General features: G+C 67.7%; 5 protein-coding genes across 5 annotated transcripts in view; 3 read left to right on the plus strand and 2 right to left on the minus strand.

Annotated features, from left to right (window-relative positions):
• The window catches only part of EMIHUDRAFT_415391 (hypothetical protein), a 3,525-nt gene extending 508 nt beyond the window's left edge, over nt 1–3,017 (minus strand). Inside the window, exons 1-8 of the mRNA XM_005782514.1 lie at nt 2,863–3,017; nt 2,683–2,751; nt 2,240–2,332; nt 1,462–2,068; nt 921–1,357; nt 629–759; nt 414–507; nt 18–302 (exon numbers count right to left, since the gene is read on the minus strand). Coding sequence (XP_005782571.1) covers nt 18–302; nt 414–507; nt 629–759; nt 921–1,357; nt 1,462–2,068; nt 2,240–2,332; nt 2,683–2,751; nt 2,863–2,910 — 1,764 coding nt within the window. The 5' untranslated portion in view covers nt 2,911–3,017. The remainder of the gene's footprint in view (nt 1–17; nt 303–413; nt 508–628; nt 760–920; nt 1,358–1,461; nt 2,069–2,239; nt 2,333–2,682; nt 2,752–2,862) is intronic.
• A 3,027-nt stretch (nt 3,018–6,044) lies between these two features.
• EMIHUDRAFT_203630 (hypothetical protein) lies at nt 6,045–8,355 on the plus strand (the record flags this gene model as incomplete). Its single annotated transcript, XM_005782515.1, has 5 exons — nt 6,045–6,135; nt 6,217–6,409; nt 6,496–6,834; nt 6,904–7,653; nt 7,728–8,355. The coding sequence occupies 5 exons, from the start codon at nt 6,045–6,047 to the stop codon at nt 8,353–8,355; spliced, it is 2,001 nt and encodes a 666-aa protein (XP_005782572.1).
• Nucleotides 8,356–8,830: 475 nt separating this feature from the next.
• EMIHUDRAFT_434553 (hypothetical protein) lies at nt 8,831–9,759 on the minus strand. Its single transcript, XM_005782516.1, has 3 exons — nt 9,502–9,759; nt 9,299–9,429; nt 8,831–9,203 (listed from the first exon to the last, which is right to left on the minus strand). Exons 1-3 carry the CDS (start codon nt 9,518–9,520, stop codon nt 9,033–9,035), a joined length of 321 nt encoding a protein of 106 aa, XP_005782573.1. The 5' UTR covers nt 9,521–9,759; the 3' UTR covers nt 8,831–9,032.
• Nucleotides 9,760–10,861: 1,102 nt separating this feature from the next.
• EMIHUDRAFT_203632 (hypothetical protein) lies at nt 10,862–12,229 on the plus strand (the record flags this gene model as incomplete). Its single annotated transcript, XM_005782517.1, has 2 exons — nt 10,862–10,979; nt 11,856–12,229. The coding sequence occupies 2 exons, from the start codon at nt 10,862–10,864 to the stop codon at nt 12,227–12,229; spliced, it is 492 nt and encodes a 163-aa protein (XP_005782574.1).
• Nucleotides 12,230–13,027: 798 nt separating this feature from the next.
• EMIHUDRAFT_449785 (hypothetical protein) lies at nt 13,028–14,063 on the plus strand (the record flags this gene model as incomplete). Its single annotated transcript, XM_005782518.1, has 4 exons — nt 13,028–13,042; nt 13,137–13,403; nt 13,624–13,774; nt 13,848–14,063. The coding sequence occupies 3 exons, from the start codon at nt 13,028–13,030 to the stop codon at nt 13,690–13,692; spliced, it is 351 nt and encodes a 116-aa protein (XP_005782575.1). The 3' UTR covers nt 13,693–13,774; nt 13,848–14,063.
• Between the last annotated feature and the right edge of the window lie 4,592 nt (nt 14,064–18,655).

The raw sequence follows: 18,655 nt of genomic DNA on the forward strand, positions 1-18,655 counted from the left end.
GGGGGGGGGGGGGGGACCGAGTCCGAATCGGACGAGCTGGAGGAGGAGGAGGAGGACGACGACGACGATGACGACGACGAGGAGAGCGGCGAGAGGGCGCGGGGCGGCGGCGCCGCGGCCGCCGCGGCCGCGATCCGCTTGGGCGCGTCGGCGAGGTGCTGCCGGAGGCCGTCTGTGAGGCCTCCGAGGCCGATGGCGGTCCAAAAGTTGATTGCGAAGCGCGTGTTCTTTGGCGTGTCCCTTGGGAAGAGGCCGAGGAAGGAGGGCGCCACCGACTCGTCGTTGAGCCGCTGGCGCAGCGTCTGAGAGGGGAGAGGGGGGCGGGAGGGGGGGGGGGGGGGAGGGGGCTCTCGGGTGAGCCACGCTCGGCGGCATCTCTGCCGCATCTCTGCCGCATCTCGGCTGCGTCGCGCCTTGAGGCCCATGTACTCTGCAACCTCCTGGAAGAGGATCTTGATGAAGATGCGCGAGGAGGAGGTGGTCTCCTCCTCGGAGATCACGATGTACCTGCGCGCGCACACGGCGTCGAGGAGGTGTTGCGGACGGCGGGACGGCGGGGCGGCGGCGGGCTCCCTCCCCCTCCCCCGCCCCCCGCCCCCCTTCCGAGCTGGTGGCGGCGGCGGCGCACTCGAGCACGCCCCACGGCAGCGCGTCCGAGTGCAGCACGTGGGCGAACAGCTTTGCGACGTTGCGCAGCTTGTTTGTCTCGAGGCGGTGGATCATCGTGTACTGCTTGGCAAAGAGCTCGTCGAAGCAGACCTGGCATGAGTGAGTTAATCAGTGACTCGACTCCTCGTCTACTGGCTGGCTAAGAGCTCGTCGAGCAGGCCTGGTAGGCGCGGTCGATGAGGCAGAAGCGTTCGGCGAGCAGGCCGTAGAAGCGGAGGTACGTGCGCTCCTGCGGCGAGATCGGGGGAGACGCGGCGAGATCGGGGGAGGCGCAGGCAGATCGGGCCGGGATCGCGGGGCGGGGGGTCCGGTAGCGCGGGACGCGGGGGTGCGTGCCGCTCCTGCGCACAGCACTCGATGAGCATCGTCGCGACCTCGACCTCCTGCCCCTCGCGCAGCTTGAGCTTCATCAGCTTGTGCGCGCACTCGTCCACGGCGGCGGACGACATGATCGTCAGGTAGATCGTGCGCCGCAGGTTGACCAGGTCCTGCTCCGTCAGGTCGGTGATGATGCCGCCGTCGCCGCCGCCGCCGCCGCCGCCGCCGCCGCCGCCCTCCTCCTCGTCGTCGTCGTCGTCGTCGTCGTCGTCGTCGTCTCCCGATTCGGAGTCGGAGTCGTCGCCAAGGATCTCGCGCCGCACACGCACGTAGGCCGCCTCGTTCGCCTGGGAGCAGTAGCGGTCGAGGGCTCGTGAGGGCGGGGAGAGGAGCGTACCATACCTCCAGGGGATCGAACCCAGGGTGGGTTCAGGTCCCGTGGGTGGTGTGGGAAGAGCGGCGAGGCGGGCGGACGAGGGGGCGCGCGCGGGGTGTGGCGCGTCCGCTGCGCCTCGAAGTCGGGGTCGAAGGTGAAGTAGTCTAGCGTCTCCTCGAGGTCGAGCTGCTCGTCGAGCGAGACCTCGTGCGTGATCTGGTCCTCCGCCTCGACCAAGTCGAGCTCGGGCAGCACGGCCGGGTAGTCGGCGAAGTTGCTCTTGCGCACCGCGTACAAGCCCTCGATCATGTACTGCACGCGCTTGTCGATGGCCCCCTCGTGCAGGATCGAGCGCAGCCGCTCGAAGATCGAGTTGAGTGCCTGCGGGGAGACCTCGGCGAGGGCGGCGCCGCACTCGGTCACGAAGGTGACGACGGTCTCGACCGAGTCGTCCGTCGGCGTCTCGAGCAGCAAGATGCAGAGCTGCAGTGCGAGCAGCTCGTGCACCAGCTGCTGGTTGACGAGGGCGGCGATGAACTTGACGACGCCGTTGCAGACGACCTTGTCGTGCCGGCGGTAGGCGCGGTTGAACTGGTTGACAGCTCGCTTGACCAGCAGCTCGCCTGGAGCGGGGGGCAGGGGCGGGGCGCCGGTGAGGCGGTGGCGATGAGGTGTGCGGCTCGTTGCGGCGCCTCTCGGCCCTCTCTCGGCTAGAGATCTCGCCGATCTCGGGCATCTTCGTGTTGATGACGGCGAGGAGGGCGGCGTAGATGCGAGAGAAGTTTGGCGACGCGCCCTGCGCCTGCGCACAAGGGAACAAGCGGGCGGGGCATGAGGAGCGGTGTGGAGTGGGTCCGTCCAGACCACTGTGCGCACCTTCATCAGGGAGCGGACGAGCAGCGCGCGGCCGCGGATGACGTTCTGCTTGAGGAGGTCGACGACGATAGCCTTGATGTTGGAGACGTTGACCTGGAAGAGCGGTGGGTGGGTGGGGGCGAGGGCTCCAGGCGGTGGACGTGGTGCTGGAGAGGCGGGAGAGGCGGGAGAGGCGGGGCGAGAGCAGCGAGGAGGGGAGGGGAGGCGGGAGGAGGGAGGGGGGGGGGGGGGGGGAAAGGGGAGGGGAAAGGTGGAGGGGAGGGAGGATAGCGGAGGGGAAAGGTGGAGGGAAGGGGGAGGGGAGGGAGGAGAGGGGAGGGGAGGAGGGGAGGGGAGGAGGGGAGGAGAGGGGGGCGAGGGCGAGGGGGAGGGGAGGAGGACGAGAGAGCGGCGAGGGGGAGTGGGGAGAGGAGGAGAGGCGCGGGCCGCCCCGCCCCCCTCGCCTTGTTGACGAGCCCGTTGATGGCCTTCTTCAGCGCCTCCCACGTCATCCGCTGGTACTGCGCCGACGCCTTGTGAGGGCGAGGGCGAGGCGTGGGACGGACGGACGGACGGGGGGGGGGGGGGGGTTTGAAGGAGGGGAGGAGGGCGGGGAAAGAGGGAGGGAAGGCTGCGCACGACGCCTTGTCATCCCCGCCAGAAATCATTTGCGCCAGCTTGTACGGAGGCATGTAGAGCCCGCCCGTCTTGCCCGCGCCGCTAGCCACGACGCCGCTCGCCGTCTTCGCCGCCGTCTCGTACGGGTCCTCGATCACCTTGCGTGGCCGCGCCTCCGCCGGCCCCTTTTCCCCCCCCTCCTCCCGCCCGCCGCCACCGCCCCCGCCGCCCCCGCCCCCGCCCCCGCCGCGCCGCGCCGCAATCTTGTCAGCCGCGCTCCCGTAGCTGCGGCCGTCCCTGCGACCGCCGCGGCTGTCCTCGCGCTCCTCCGAGTAGCCGCGCCGCCGGTCGCCTCGCCGCCGGTCGCGATCTCTGCTCGGCGAGCGGTCGCGCCCACGCCGCTCGCGCTCTCTGCTAAACGAGCGGTCGCGCCGGCGGCGGTCGCGGGAGCGGTCGCGCGACCGCGACCGCTTCTCACCGCGGGCGGCGCCGTCGCGCCGCGCGCGCGCCTCGCGTGGCACGTCGGGCTCCTCCTCGGCCGCGATCTTGTCGGCCAGGTCGTCGCCGTCGCCGCTGTTGGACGTCGCGCGCGGCTCCTTTGCGCGCTTGGCCTTGGCGCCGTCGGCCTGAGCGGGCGGCGCGGCCTCGTCCTCGCTGGACGAGTAGGAGTAGCTACTGCCGCTGCTGCTCGCGCTGTCCTGCTTGGGCATCGCGGCGCGCGCGCGCGGGCGCCGGGCGAGACGCGCGCCGGCCTCTGCTGCGTGCGAAAAGAAAATTTTATCGCCCCGGTGACGCTGGTAGCAGCGACCAGGTTGCTGCTTTCGGCGGCAGCGGCGAGGCCACCGGCGGAAGGGGTGACGGCGGGGAAGGCGCCGGCGGCAGGGGAGACGACGAGATGCGGAGCATGCGGCAGCCCTACTCGGGAGGCTGGCGCCCGCCGTTGAGAGCGGACCTCGAGCCGGCCAGGAGGGACGCCCGGGGGCTCCGAGGACGACGACCTACTGATGCGGAGCGTGCGGCCCCGCACCCAGTCGCCTAGCTTCGGTGGCGGGACCCAAGACCTTGGAGATGGCTCCGCCGACGAGAGCTGCTTGCCGTACGACCCTAGCTGCCTAACGTGCGGGCAACAGGGCAGGGTGTGCAAGGGGTGCGGGGGACATGTCGTGCCCGCCGACACCCCGCCACCCTCCCCGACCATGCCAGGGCCGCCCCTCCCCAGGGTCCACGCCCAGTCGCCTAGCCACAGTGACAGGACCGCCTGACACCATCAGCAGCCAACGGCACAACGAAGACGGGACGATGATGGCAGCTGGCGATGCGGGGGCCCCCGTGCCGTTGGAGCCGACGGGGGCCGGCGCACGGCTGGAGGGGGGGACGCACGGAGGTAATCGTGCTCAAGCCCCCCGGTCCTCCGCCGAGCAAGGGGGGAGACAACCGAACCGGCCTCGGCGTGGCGAGCTTTGTCTCCTCCAATGCGGCGGGCACCTACGACCTCCACGTACGGGAAGGAGATGACGTCTCTTACCTCAAGTTGGGTAGCGGCAACTGGGGGAAGGTCACCCCCGGCCACCAGCGGCAGCTCCGAGACGGCGACCAGCTCTCGGTCGGTGGCCCCGAGCTTTACGTCTGCATCCCGGGGGGGGGCAGGAAACGGGCTATGGCGGAGGAGGCGCCAGCCGCTGACTGCAGAAGTGCGGACACGGAGGATCGGGTCAAATTGGTGGCGGTCGAGATGGAGTACCATACCCTGCGCCTCGCGCAGCTGCAACACGAAGTCGTCTCGGCCGGAGGCCTCGAGGGAGAAGACAGGGTGCGAGCGCTCGAGATGCATCGGGTGGCTGCGGCCGGCATCATGGAGGGCACTGCGGCGATTCTCGATGGCCGCCCGCGCGCTGCCGCAAAGCAGATGACCGCCCTCGTGGCCGACCTAGGGAGGGCGGTAGCGTTGCGGCGGACCGGAGGAAGGTTTCCCCAGTGGGCGGAGGTGGAGGCGATGAGGCGGCGGCGGCACCATCGGTCGGAAGAGGCGTGGCTACGGCGTAAGGTGAAGAAGAGGTCTAGGGGACGGTGGTGGCTTGCGGTGCGGGAGGGAGTGGACGTGCCCATCGCCACCGCTGCCGCCGCGGGGGGGGGCGAGCAGGGGGGGGCAGCGCTCACCGTCGCCAATCTCCTTGCCGCGACGGCCGCCAGTCCCGCCGCCGCCGCCGCCCCCGCCCCGGCCGGGGATGTGCAGCCTTGGCCTGACCAACTTGACCATAGCCGACACCGTGGCGAGGGCGCGGGAGCTGCCTGGGGGGTGGGACCGCGACCTCGAGTAGCCAACCCGGGGGAGGTTGGGACCTCGACGACGTACGCTGGCTCGCTGGGACGGAAACCCCAGCCTATCCGCCGTGCGCTGGCCGATGAACACATGTCGGCGATCTCGGCGAGGGTCACCTCCTCGAGGAAGACGCACTCGTACTCGTAGAGCCCGCCCTGCAGCCCGTTGACCTGCGTGAGCGTGGTCGCCACGTCGGCGCGGTGCGTGATGAGGAGCACGAGCTGGCGCGCCGGCTCGCCGCCGTCGCCCGTCGGCCGGGAGCGGGCTCGTATGCCACGTCGCCGCCTGTGTTTGTTTCTATGTTTGCGATTTAGGTTTTGGATTTTCTATGATTCTTTGTTTATTTATTTAGCCTGCGAGAGCGGCACACTGCGCGCCTTTGACCTCGAACCTCGTGCGGGGACACCCGAATACTTGAGATCACCCTTGTTCAAAGCCGACCCTAAGCGCCATCCAAGCATCCTCGCCTTCCTGCTCTCACCCGAGGCTGCTCTTTCCGCGCCTCCTTGGCCCCCTTGTGCGTATTTTCTACTCCCAGTCCTGGAGCCCATTGGCCATTACTGGAGCCTGGTCCCCGGGAGGGACCCCTCTTGTGTTCCTGTTTTCTGTTTTTCAAAACGCCGCCCGCCCGCGGCCTAGGGCGGACACCCGGCCCCTTACTAAGGGAGACGGGCGGAGGTCTAACCCGGCCGTTTGCTAAAAGCAGTGTAAAAGGGGGGAACGAAGAAGAGAAGCCATCCCCCTCATTGGTTGCCACGCCGTCAGCATCCTGCCGATCGAGTTTTGCGGCACGTGCCTCATGCCTGCCACCTAGTCTCTGCTTCCCCCCCATACGCAACCGACGCGCGAGCTCATCTCTGGCCAGGTGACCAAACTATACTCAACAAGATGTCTGATAAGGACACTGAAGCCGCGGCGAACTGCGAAGTTTGCCGAGTCAAGTGCTGGACGAGGGAAGGCTTCTTCGGAAAGTACTCCTGTAAGTCGGCGCCGCCTCCCACAGCGCGTGTAGTAAACAGCGAACACTGACGCTTCTCACCCGCCCTGCCCGCCCCCGCAGACAAGTACCTGTGCACCCCGACGGTGTCGTGCCTGGGGAAGGGCGCAAATGCTCCCATGTGGCTCGGTAAGGACGAGAAGCTGCCTCTCCTCCTCTCCGTCGTCCTCGGCCTGCAGCACTGCCTCGCGATGCTTGCGGGCATAGCCACGTCCGGAGGACTCCTCATCGCCGGCGACACCTGCATGGCATTCCAGTCCGACTCAACCATGCGCGCTGCTTCCAGTCGGCCTCCTTTGCCTCTCTCCACCTCTATCCCCACGCCTCTTCTGTGTACGACAGGTGTGCGCTCCAGCCCTTCATGGTCTCCACGTCATGGCTGGCGTCTGGCATTCTCACCCTGATCCAAGTCTTCCGCTGCAAGATCCGGGGCACGCCCTTCTACCTCGGCACAGGACTTATCTCTGTGATGGGCACCTCCTTCACCTTTCTCCCGATCGCACGCGAGATGACGACGGCGTACATCCAAGACGCAAAGAACACTGGCGACCCGCGCTGCGTGACCCTCGACTCTGGCGTCATCGACTGCCCGCGAGTCGGCATGGAGGGTTATGGCGCCTTCCTCGGGACCTGCATGGTCGCCTGCTTCCTCGAGATCGCCATCTCCTTCATCCCTTCAAGGTCCGAGCCCAGGGCTGCCCCAGCAGCGCACTCCCACGCACTCCCACACGCACTCCCACGCACCCGCAGGATCCGCGCGAAGATGTTTCCTCCGGTTGTGCTCGGCGTGGCAGTCATGATGATCGGCGCCGGCCTCGTCTCGTCGGGCATCAAGTACGTTGGCGGCGGAGTTTTCTGCGGCGAGAACATGGCGACGAGGGCCGCAGCCTTTGGCTCGGGCCCCCAGATTTGCAACGAGAACGGCGACGTGACGCTTGCCTTTGGCGCGCCGCAGCACATCGGGCTCGCGGCCTCGGTCATCCTCTTTGGGGTCGTGCTGAATGTCGCCGGCTCGCCCTTCCTCAAGTCGACGTTCCTCTTCTGGGGCCTCGTCTTCGGCACCATCGTCGCCGCGATCTCCTCGTACACCGACGACGAAGGCATCCAGTACGACTACTTCGGCGACAGCGCGAAGGAGAAGGTTGACGCCGCGCCGGCGTTTGTCTTCTTTTGGTCCGAGGACCAGTTCCCGATCTCCTTTGACATCGTGTACCTGCTTCCCATCCTCCTCGCGACCTACATCACGACCGCCGAGACAGTGGGCGACGTCACCATGACAGCCCTTTACTCTGGCATCACCGACCCGGAGGACGTCAACGAGCGCATCCAAGGCGGCCTGCTAGCCGACGGCGTGAACTCGTTCCTAGCCTGCTGCTTCGGCACGGCGCCAAACACGACTTTCTCGCAAAACAACGGCATAATTAAGCTCTCACAGTGCGCCTCCCGCTCCGCCGGCTTCGCGTGCGCGATCTGGCTCATCCTCCTCGGCATCTTTGGGAAGTGCGCATATCCCGCTCCGCGGGCGCATCCCGCCCCGCGCGCCGCCCCGACCCATCCCCCCCCCCCCCCCCCAGGATCGGCGCCGCCTTCACCACCATCCCCATCGCGGTCGTCGGCGGCGTGGTCCTGCAATGCTTCACGATGGTTTTCGTCGCGGGTATGTCCATCGTCGCGCCGACCCTCAACCGGCGCAACTCGTACATCGTTATGCTCTCGATCGCCTTTGGGCTCGGGGTCGCCATGGAGCCGCAGCTCTTCGAGGCGTCGGGCGCCTTCTACGCGAAGAACCTGCGGCACAACTTTGGCCTGTGGCCCGAGGCGGACGTCTGCGCCCGCTTCCCCACCGTGACAACCGTCCTGGTGCCCGCCACGTGCGGCTTTGCGGGCGGCGCCGTCGAACTGTCCGAAGCGGACTGCCTCGTCGCGGGCGGCAACTACTCGGCACCGGTGCTCGGCGAGCCGGTCGAGGTGACCACGTGCATCAACAACAACGGTAACTGCTGCGCGGAGTACAAGGCCGGCCGCAAGGGCCTCCGCACCGCCGTCATGATGTTGCTCAAGACCCCTTACGGCATCGGCGTCATCATCGCCGTGATCCTGAACGCGATCCTCCCACACGAGAAAGAGGACGTGAGCGACGACGACATTTTCGGCAAGAAGACCCGCACCGCGAGCTCCGAGCCCGCCACGGAGGCCATCTGAACTGAGACCAGCGAGCACGAGAGATGATGTATACTTCGGGCCGGGCCATTATCCCCGCGCGACTTACGCGCACGGGCTGCACCGGTGCACGCGCGTCGCGCCACGGTAGAGAGTAGAGAGTAGGGCCCTAGAGGCGCGTGTTTGCAGTGCTGGGGCCAGCCAGGCCCTGTAGTGCAGGCGCCCCGCAAGCTCGCGCCCCGGCGAGCGAGCGCACCCTATGTGTGTACGATCGCGCCTTACACAGGCCGCCCATGTCCTGTATCCCACCCACAGAGTATGCGCGCCTATGGCTTGCGCCCTGTTCAGTATTTGGTATAATACTACACGCTAGGTGTGAATACAATTATTTGAGCTGAGAACACAACGGAATGTTGTGCCCACGGCTGGGGACTCTGGCCAGTCTGGTCTCTCGACGCAGCACGGTGCACACGCACGGCCCAAAAAGGACCTGTGAATTCTTTTTCACATACCGCGTTTGCTGTACGAGCTCGGCCGCCTGCGCGCCGAGCGAGAGGATAGAGGAGTTTGTTTGTTTCGAGAGGAGTTTGCTGTTTGGTCTTTGGTTAGAAGATGTTGTTGAGTTTGGGTTCTCTGCAAGTCTCAGTCTCACACAAAATCTCCACACGTCGAAAAGCATGTGAATTGTGTGATAAACTCGAGATAATGTGCCCCCACTTTCAATCAGCGCGACGCGACATCACCGTGTGAAGCTTCGCCTTCGTCCTCGACCACTTCCCCTTGACCGTGGCCATGGCCGCCGGCGCCCACGCCTTGAGGAACATGCACCGGTCCCACACCTGCTCGAGGCTCGTGAACGCCCCGCACACGTCTCGCATGTAGCTCACCACCTGCGGCGGCAGAGGACGGCGCGGGCGCAGTCGGGGGCGTGGGCGGTGTGAGTCGGGGCCGTGCGCGCGCGCAGGGCGGCTTTGTGGCGGCGCGCCTTGTCGCGCAGCCCCGGCGGCCTCACGCCCGGCCCGACCCACTGCCAGCCGGACGCGAAAGGGTTGGCCACGGCGGACTCGAAGCCGTCGCACGCGAAGCCGACCGTGTCGGGGCGCTGGATGCCGTCGCCTATCTCGGACATGTCTCGGACATGTCACGGACGTGAAATGTGGGACGCGTCGGGGCGCTGGATGCCGTCGCCGAGGTACATCCCCTCCATGCCCTGCCAGTAGCCGGTGAAGTGCAGGCTCGTGAGCCGGAGCGTGCCGCCGCAGCCGATCGGCCCGCCCGCGCCTCCGCGGCCAGCCGCGATGTCTTGAGGCCGCAGCGAGATGTCGTCGAACCTGTAGTGCGCGTGTTAGGCCGAGAGTGAGGGCGGGCGGGCTATGCACCGGACACCACTCCACGATAGCAACTCAAAACACTACATGCGATCGCACACCACATGCGGCCCTTGCCAGAGAAGGTCGCCTCGCCGCCCCCGAGCGGGAGGCCAAGCTCCTGCACATGGTAGCGCATCGTCGACGTCCAGCGGATGCCTCTGACCTCGAGGCGGATGCTGTCGGGCAGGTAGCGCTCCTTGATGCTCACTCCGTCCGCGACGAGCGGCCGGTCCGGGATCACCCCTGTCCACGCCTCGAGGCGCGATCTCCCCCTGCCCGCGTAGCTGCACCCTGTGAGCGTGATCTCTCCCAGCTCGAGGGAGGTGAGCGACATGTTGTACCGGTGCAGCTCCATCAGGCCCAGCCGGTTGACCTCGACGCCGGGGTTGGGCGGCGTCGGCAACCCCTGGCCGGCCATGTACGCTCTGATTTGCTCGGTGGCAATTCTGGCGTACACCTCGGGCATGGCGACGCAATCCACCTTGATCGGCGGCGGCGACGGTGGGTCGGGCGGCGGAGGCGGCCGCTGAGGCGCATCGCGCGGGACTGCTGGCGGAGGCTTCGGCGTTGGTGGCCACGGCGGCGGCGGCGGAGGAGGAGGAGGTGGTGGTGGTGGCGGCGGCGGCTCTGGCGGCTCTGGCGGCTGCGGTGGAGACGCCGGTGGCTGCGGCGGCTGCGGCGGAGGTGGAGCTGGAAGCTCGGTTTGAAATGAGCGTGCCAGGCTCGTCCAAGGCCGCCAGGCTCGGGCCACATCAGCCTGCGGCGAGAAGTGAAAGCCTCTCGGCTGCACTGAGCCTGCCGCATCAGCCTGCGGCGAGAAGTGAAAGCCTCTCGGCTGCACTGAGCCTGCCGCATCAGCCTGCGGCGAGAAGTGAAAGCCTCTCGACTGCACTGAGTTCGCTGTTGCTGTCGCCGCTGTCGTCGCCGCAGGTGCCACAGTTCCAGGCAGAAGTAACCCGCAGGAAACTAGCGCTGTGAGGAGACTCAGCGCGAGTGCCGACGCGAGGACGGGCGAGGTTCGAGCAATCGCAGGAGTCTGCATGAGTGCGACAACTGGAAGGTCTCAGGCCTCAGCTGGCCCAAGCTCCCAAGCTGGCGGGGCAAAATTGACACGAAGCGCGCGAAAGAATTTCCGTTACGGTCATTGCCGCGCCGGTGACACCAACGTACTCTCTCACATGACAAGCGATCCCACGACAGCGTTTGTTCAGCGGTTGGAGGTGGGCGGCTGGCAGGTCGTCGTCACCGACGGGAACGCAGTGCTGCCCGAAGGCATGAGCACCTGCCGGACCACGCGTTCCAGGACCGTATCTCTGTCGTCTCAGTCGCCTTCCCGCGCAGCCTCACCTCCATTGGCGAGTACGCCTTCTACAGCTGCTCCGCCCTTCGCTCCGTCACCTTCCCCGCCGGCCTCACCTCCACGGCGTGGGCGCCTTCTTCCGCTGCTCCCCCTCATTTCCCGCTGGCCTCACCTCGACCACGCTGCTGCTGCCCGATGGCCTCTCGACGATTGGCGATTGTGCCTTCTTCGGCTGCCCCCTCGACTTAGGGGACCCCTAGGGTTCTGAGGGCCGGATTTTTTAAGAGCTTTTAAGAAATGAGGAGGTTTGGGGGCTTAAATTGCCATTTAAGAGATTGCAGGCACGGGGGGTCCCTCTTTTAAGACCGTTTAAGAAAATCGGCCTCACCGGCATGCGTCTCGCTCTCGGCTCTCGCTGGGTTTTCCGCGCCGTTTTCTCCAATTGTCCAATACTGCCGTTATTAGGCACAAACCCGCCTCTGAAGACACATCTGTAAGTCTGGTGCACTGACAGGAGCCATACTCGCATAGGGGACGCGTGCTAGCTGACTGTAGCCAGCTTCCCGGCCTCCGGCGTCTTCCGGGAGCCTCCGGGAGCCTCCCGGACCATCGACCTCGGGAGCTCTCCCGCACCGTTTTAAGCGTTTAAGACCGTTTAAGGAATCGGCGGCCCAGCAGCTCTTAAAACCGGCCCGGGCCGGTTTTAAGCCGTTTAAGCCGCAGGCGCCCCAGGGCCCACCCTTTTAAGCCTAAGGGGTCCCCTAAGCCCCTCGACGACGAAGCGAAGGCAGCAGTGCGGGCCATCAACGTACATCAACTTTTGGGCGGTGCAACCTCCAATCGACGCGCAAGGGCACGCCACTGTGCCGGAGGGCCTCACTTCGCCTTCTACAACTGCTCGTCGCTCGTCTCCGTCACCCTCCCTCCCACCCTCACCTCCATCGGCAGACGCGCCTTCTCCGCCTGCTCCTCCCTCACCTCCATTTCCTTTCCTGCCGGTCTGACCACCATCGGCTTCGCAGCCTTCGCAAGCTGCCCCTCCCTCACCCGCGTCACCGTGCCAACCACCGCCACCACCGTCCTCCGCCTCCCGCCCGCAAAGATGCGCTGGTACGAGGCGGTGGACGGGGCTCTGGCCTACAAGCGCTGCCGCCCCCTCCTCTACGGCTGGCTAGAGCGGGCCCAGATCGGGCTCGGCTCGTACGGCCCGGACGGCGCGGCGCGCAAGCGCGGGCGAGGAGTTTGAGGGCGACTTTGGGCACGGCGCTGCGGCGGGATCGTCAGGCGCATGAGAGCAAGCGATCCCACGACAGCGTCTGTGGGGACTACATGATGATCCGTACATGAAGGGTGGAGGGGCCGTCCGCGGAACTAGGCGGCACGGGAAGGGAAACCCGCCGTGCTTTTCTTCTTTTTTGCCGTGGGCTCCGTACCGCCGAGCGGCGGCGCCAGACATCGCGCACTCATGGCAGGCAAGAGCCTGCGACGCCGCGTCGAGGATGCGGTTGCCGAGGCCATAGCGGACCACGATCCGAACCAGCGGCTTCCCGGGCGCGACTATGAGGATGTGCTCTATGACGTCGCGGACAAGGTCTTTTCCACCATCACAGAAGAGAACCGCGACGCGCTCGACGACGAGGATATGGCGTACATAGCCAGAAAGACGAGGAAGCTCGTGGCTGCTGCGCTGGATGCTCTCGACCCACCAGCGCCGCCGCCCAAGCTGCGCTACGCCATGTTCGATCGCGTCGTCTGCAACGTGGGCGGCGAGCGGAGGTGGGCGCCCGGCACGGTGATGTCTGTGCTCGAGGACGACCCTGATGACGTCACGGGCCAGGCTAAGCTGCCGTACGTGGTCAAGATGGACCCGCCCAACGGCCGCCTCATCTCGGTCCCAAAGGACGTGTACGACGTCTGCCGCTCGGAGGTTTGCTTCGGGCAGAGGGCGGGCGCGCTCTGGTTCACGCTCTTCTGCCTGCCGCAGCAGCCCGCCAAGAAGTCGGCGGCACGCCTCGCGTAGACGCCGCAAGCTAGCACGTCGCCAATGCACATACGCGACGTCCGCCCTCGCTGCCGCCTCTCGCCTCACATGACTGGCCCTCGCTGCGCCGCCTCTCAAACGAACTCACCGACCCGCCGGCTGTGCGACCCAGGCGCGCCGCTTCAGCGTCGGCGACCGCGTCGCGTGCGCCGTCGAGGATGAGAGCAACGACTACTCCGCTTGGGCGGCGGGCACCGTGCTCGCCGTCGACCACAGCGTCGCAGAGGACGCGGCGGCGCTGGTGCCGGGCCGGGAGTGGGGCGGCGCGGCGGGCTGTGTCCCGTACCAGGTCGGCCTCGACGCGGGCGGCAAGGTGCTCGCGCACCGCGACGAGCACTGGCTGGTCCGCGACTTGGCGCTGCAGCCCGAGGGGCCGCGCGTCGACGCCGGCGGCGCGCACTGCAGCCTCGCGCGTCAGTCCCTCCCACCTCAGCCCTCTCCACCAGCTCACTCCTCTCTGTGCAGGCACGCGCTGCCTCACGCGGCTCGTCCGAAGGCAGAGCGCCGGCGGCGACGGGTGGGAGGCGGCCTCTCAACCACCCCACGCGCCAAGACACGTCCACGACATGCCCGTGACGCGTCCCGGACTCGTCCCGCAGGCGGTCGACCACCACACGCGCAAGAGACGCGCGTGCGCGGCGCCCGACTCGGAGGAAGACGACGAGTGAGGAAAGGGCCATGACCTGTCGTATGTCGGGAACGCCGGGTGCGGCGCCCCTCAGGTGACGAGTTCTCGCCGCGGCATTCGAGGTAATCCTCAACCCCCCTTTCCCCACCTGGACTGGCCTTGGCCCGAGCTTGCCCCCGCCGGCCGCCGCAGCCCGCCCGCCGCCGATGAGGATGACACCCGGGCGCACGTCGCGCGATCGCGATGGACTACTTGTGCCATCGGCGCCACGCGGTCGATTATATTAAATTAAATGATTATAGCCCTTTCATGGTAACGCGCCGCGCGCGCGCGCGGGGCTATGCGTCCTGCGTGAACCTCTTTTAGAGCTTAGACCTTAGTTTTTTCGTTTTTAGCATCTCGACGATTCTTTTGCAAGCTTACTCGGGCCCAGTACCTTGATGAGTGACTTTGGACCACCACGAACTGACTGGGGCTCCGCACGCGCGCACCGGGGGCAGCCGCCACACTGCCGCGACATGCAGTTACATGCACCGAAAGCTTTAGCTGCTACCTGGGTGCGGCGGCAGCCGGCGCGGCGCGGCGGCGGGCACGCGCGGGAGCTCGTTGGCGCGGAGGCGCGCCGTGGTCCTGTAGCCAGCGCGACCACTGCCCTCCTCGCACGAGGCAGCGGCAGCAGAGCGACGCGCACAACGCGCAGACGACGACGACGCCACGATGCGCGCAGCGGCGGCGCGGGCGAGGGCGGCTGCGTCGGTAGCTGGCGGCGGGTTTACGACCGCGCATCAAACCTCGCGATGGATCCCGCCCACTCCCGCTGCCACTCGTCGTCGCTCATGCACTTGCGGTAGTGTGCCTGCACCAACTTGCTCGAGAAGACGTTCAGTGCCATGAACTCGCGAAGCTTGGCGCACAGCGCGCCGGCGTCGCGCGTCTCGAGCACCGCCGGTTGCTCGAGCGCCCACGAACACAGCGCACGCTCGTCGATGCGACGCACGCCGAGCACGCGCTTCGCTCCAGTGGACGAAAGAAGCGCGCGCGAAGAGGAGCGCCCGCCGAAGCGAACCTCATCACGTGCGCACACCTGCTGCCAGCTCTCGGCCTCGCCGTCGTCGTCGTCGCTGCCGTCGTCGTCGTCGCTACCGTCACTCTTGTCGCCCTCCTCCTCCTCCTCACCGCCTGCAGCGCGGGCGCCGCCGCCTCTGCCGCCCTCGTCACGGCGGCCCGCGCCGAGCCGCAGCAGTGCCGTACGCAGCCCGACGGTGCGGCGCCACTTTTGCTCAGCTGTGAAAGGACCTATCCGCGCCACTCCGACCTGCAGGCAGCCGCCCACGATCCGCTCCAGCATCTGCTGATCGCCCACTTCCCATTTGTCGCTGAGATTGCCGCCGCGGCCGCCGTCGCCGTGCTCGTGGAGGTAGCGGAGCGCGGCCATCGCGAGCGAGATCGCCGCTGCCGCCGCCATCGTCAGCTTCGGGGGCGCGTCGGGCTGGTTTTGGTACATGGCAGCCGCTAGCGCTTGCCACAGCCTCTTGTCGAGACTCTTGAGCAGTGCGCGCGCGTGCCGTGCCGCGCCCGAGCCGGAGGACTCCATCTCCTCGAGGCACGCCTCGCCGATTCCGGACAGGAGCGCGGTCGCGCGCGCGTCGTCTCCCTGCCGCGTGAACCAAGCGCACGCAAACGACGCTGCCGGCCCAAGAGCGTCGCCACACGACTGCCGGACGAGTGGGTCGAGCCACAGCTGCACCGCACGCGCGCACGCCGCACGACCGATGCACGAGTCGCGCGGCTCCGCGCCGACACCGTCGTGCGCGGAGCACATGCCCGGCTGCCGCGACTCGAAGCCAGCGCCGAGCAGCAGGTTGTAATGCAGGAAGCAGTACTCGTACGCGCCGCAGTCGCCCCACGGGTCGAGATCGTACTCAAACTCCTCGTCGACCGTCGCCTCGCGGCCCATGGCCGCCTCGACGCGCCCACGACGCACCAAGCTACGCTTGAGGAGCGGCTCATTGAGCATCACCTGCGGCATGCCGGGCACCGCCCACAGCAGCTCCCACGACTCGCTCGCGTACCGCGCCGCCACGCCGCGAGCCAGGCCGTGCATCTGGTAGCCGATGTCACCCGAGTCTTCGGCCTGGTTCGTCTTCAGCAGGTGGCCAAGTCGATACAGCACCGCAGCCACGTCAGCGTCCGGCGCCGCCTGCCCGAGCGAGCGAGCGAGGGCCGCCACGCACGCGGCGGCATCCATCCGACCGACCTTTGCCAGATCCGGCGCGCGGCACACACGCTTGAACACTGGCCAGTGCGCGCGCTGCGCCTGTGCGCTCGCGTACCACACCACGCGGCAGCGTGCGCAAAGCCCGCCCCCGCCGCCGCCCTCGGCGCCGCGTTCCTCGAGAGAATAGTGGCACACCCGGCGCGACAGCCACTCGTGCCACTGCTTCCACTGGCCGTCGTCCTCGAGCTCCTTCGCCATCTCGGCGTCAACTCCCTCGACGGTGGCGGCGAGTGCCTTCTCCATCAGGCCCGCCTCGTCCGGCCCGAGCCCGTCCTGCACGCTGCCCGCATCCGCCGCGGCTGGCGCTGGTGCCGCGGCTGGCGCGGCGAGCACGGCAGGCGGGCGGCCCGGCCGCAGGTTGTGAGGGCGCACGGCGATGCGCTCGCCACTCGCGTCGCCGAGGCTCACGGGGTACCGGGTGTCGGGCCCAAACTCCTCCGCCGTTTGCCGGCCACCGATGACACCCCAGCGTCCGTTGAGCTCGCTCTTGGACAGCCCCGTGAGCCAGACCGGCGCGCCGCGCGCGAGGAAGCGGTCGAGCTGCCGCAGCATCAGCGCCGCGCGCTCGTCCCGGCCACACGCCGCGGCGACCTCGTCGGTGAGTGCGTCCTCCTCCGGAGCCGGCAGCGCCGCCGAAGCCACGAACGCCTCGTGCGCCGCCTCGAGCGCCTCGCCCTTGCTGCCATACTTCTCGAAGGCGCATGGAAGCTTGCGCACACGGTAGGCAAGGAGCAGCCGCTCTGACCGCGACAGTCCCTCGCGCGGCGGCTCGAGCGAGCGGTCGTGGAGCCACGCGTCGAGCTCGACATCGGTCATCTTGCCGATGAGCTCCTTCTCATGCTCCACGCCCTCCACGCAGAGTGTGCCGAGGTGCGGCTCGTCGAGCATCCAGAAGGTAAGGCCGCGTTCTTCGGGCGGAAAGCCGCGCGTGGCTGAGAGCACGTCGTCCGACAAGCGCGCCGATGCCTTGCCGCCCCCGATCCATGGCCGGCCGGGCATGTTCGAGGCGGCCTCGACGCTATCGCGGCCCCGAGAGCTCCCGCGTTTTTGGAAAGAATTTCTACATCAGCGCAGGAAAGAATCCCTGTGTGGGGGCGGCGTGCCGTCCTCCCATCCCTCCCTTGGGTTGTCTGTTTTCTTTCTTTCTTTCTTTTAAACAACCCCTCCCTTGGGTTGTCCGTTTTCTTTATTTTTTTAAACAAAAACTCTCCGGCAGACAGGCTCGACACAGGTGCGAACTGGCGCGTGCTAGTTTAAGGAAGAAAATATCGCTCAAGCGCTCAGAGAGGTGATCAGACAGGGCGCGGGGCGAGCCACATCATCACTGGCTCGCGGCAATACGGACACTCTCGCATCAGCTCGGAGCATGGACCGCAAACGCACAAGTGGCTGCACGGCACCGCGAGGTGAGACTTCGGCCGCTCGAAGCATATGATGCACGATGTCTCGCCCCCCATCGTGGACTCGGGGGCAGCCGGCCGCCCCGTGTCGAGGCCGGCGTCGGCTAGTGAGACGGCAGCAAGCGGCTCGGTGACTGGCAGATGCTGCTCCGCCGCCTCTCCCGCCTCTGACCCGATCAAGCGCTCGATGGCGCCGACCCGCTCCTCGAGGCTACCCTCGGTCGCCGCGCCGAGGCTCGCCTCCAGCCGCTCGACACGCAGCGGCAAGTCCCCGCCTCCGCCGGTCGACTCGCTGCTCACCGCCGCCTCACACCTCGACACCCGACGCGCCAGCGCCTCCTCCGCATCCACCTCTGACCGGCGCAGCGCCTCTGCCAGCTCCGCATCCTCGCGCAGCGCCGCCCGCTCTGCCGCACCCGCTAGCTCTGCCGCCTCGCGCTCCGCCCGCCTCGCCGCCTCCTGCGCAGCAGCCAGCTGCGCCGCCCTCTCCTCCTGTGCGCGAACCTCTGCCGCAGCCTTCGCCCTCCGCTCCTCCTCGAGCGCGAAAGCAGACGGCGCCTTCTTGGCCTTATTGTTCTTCGCCTTGGCCTCCTTCTTGGCAGCCGATGCCTCCGCCGCCTTTGCGCGCCGCCTCGCCTTCTCCTCCTCCGCCCTCCTGTCCGCAGCCTCCTTGTCGCGCCGCGCCGCCTCTGCCTGAGCGGCCTTGCGCGCCGCCGCGGCCGCCCGCTGCTCCTCTCGCTGCGCCTCCTCCGCCGCAAGCCTCTCCGCCTCCCTCGCCCGCAGCGTCTCCTCTGCTGCCGCGCGCTCAGCGGCCAGCTTCGCCTCCGCCTCCGCCGCAATGGCTCGCCTCTGCTCCTCCAGCGCCGCCGCACCCGCCGCCCGGCGCGCCTCGTCCGCCGCTCGCTCTGCCTCGCGCTGTCGTGCCGCCTGCTCGCGCTCTCGCGCCGCCGCCGCTTCCTCCCGCTCGCGCTGCTCGCGCCGCCCCTTGACCTCGAGCGCCTTCTCGGCCGCCTTCTCGGCCGCCTCCGCCTCCCTCAGCGCCGCTGCGTGCTCTGTGAGAGCGCGCACACACCCGGCGTGGTCCGCTTCAGGAGCACTGGCGGCGTCGGCAGTAGCTAACACCTTGGCCGCCTCCTTCTTGGCGAGCTGCAGCGCGGACCAGCCGTCTGGAGAGCAAGCCTTTGCATCTGCGCCAGCCCGAAGCAAGCGGAGCACGACGGCGGGGTGGCCGTAGAAGGCGGCGTGCATCAGCGCGGTGCTGCCGTCGCTGCTCTGCAGGTTGATCTCAGCGCCGTGCTGCAGCAGCAGCTCGACCACCCGCTCGT

This window comes from Emiliania huxleyi (genome assembly GCF_000372725.1).
Source record: "Emiliania huxleyi CCMP1516 chromosome Unknown EMIHUscaffold_19, whole genome shotgun sequence".
In the NCBI taxonomy this organism is placed as follows: Eukaryota; Haptophyta; order Isochrysidales; family Noelaerhabdaceae; genus Emiliania; species Emiliania huxleyi.

Excerpts from the sequence above, each read along its gene's own strand:
- EMIHUDRAFT_434553 (XM_005782516.1), bottom strand. Across the intron at positions 9,204-9,298 it reads CGCCGGGGCTGCGCGACAAG|GTGGTGAGCTACATGCGAGA; the intron begins GCGCGCCGCCAC and ends CTGCCGCCGCAG.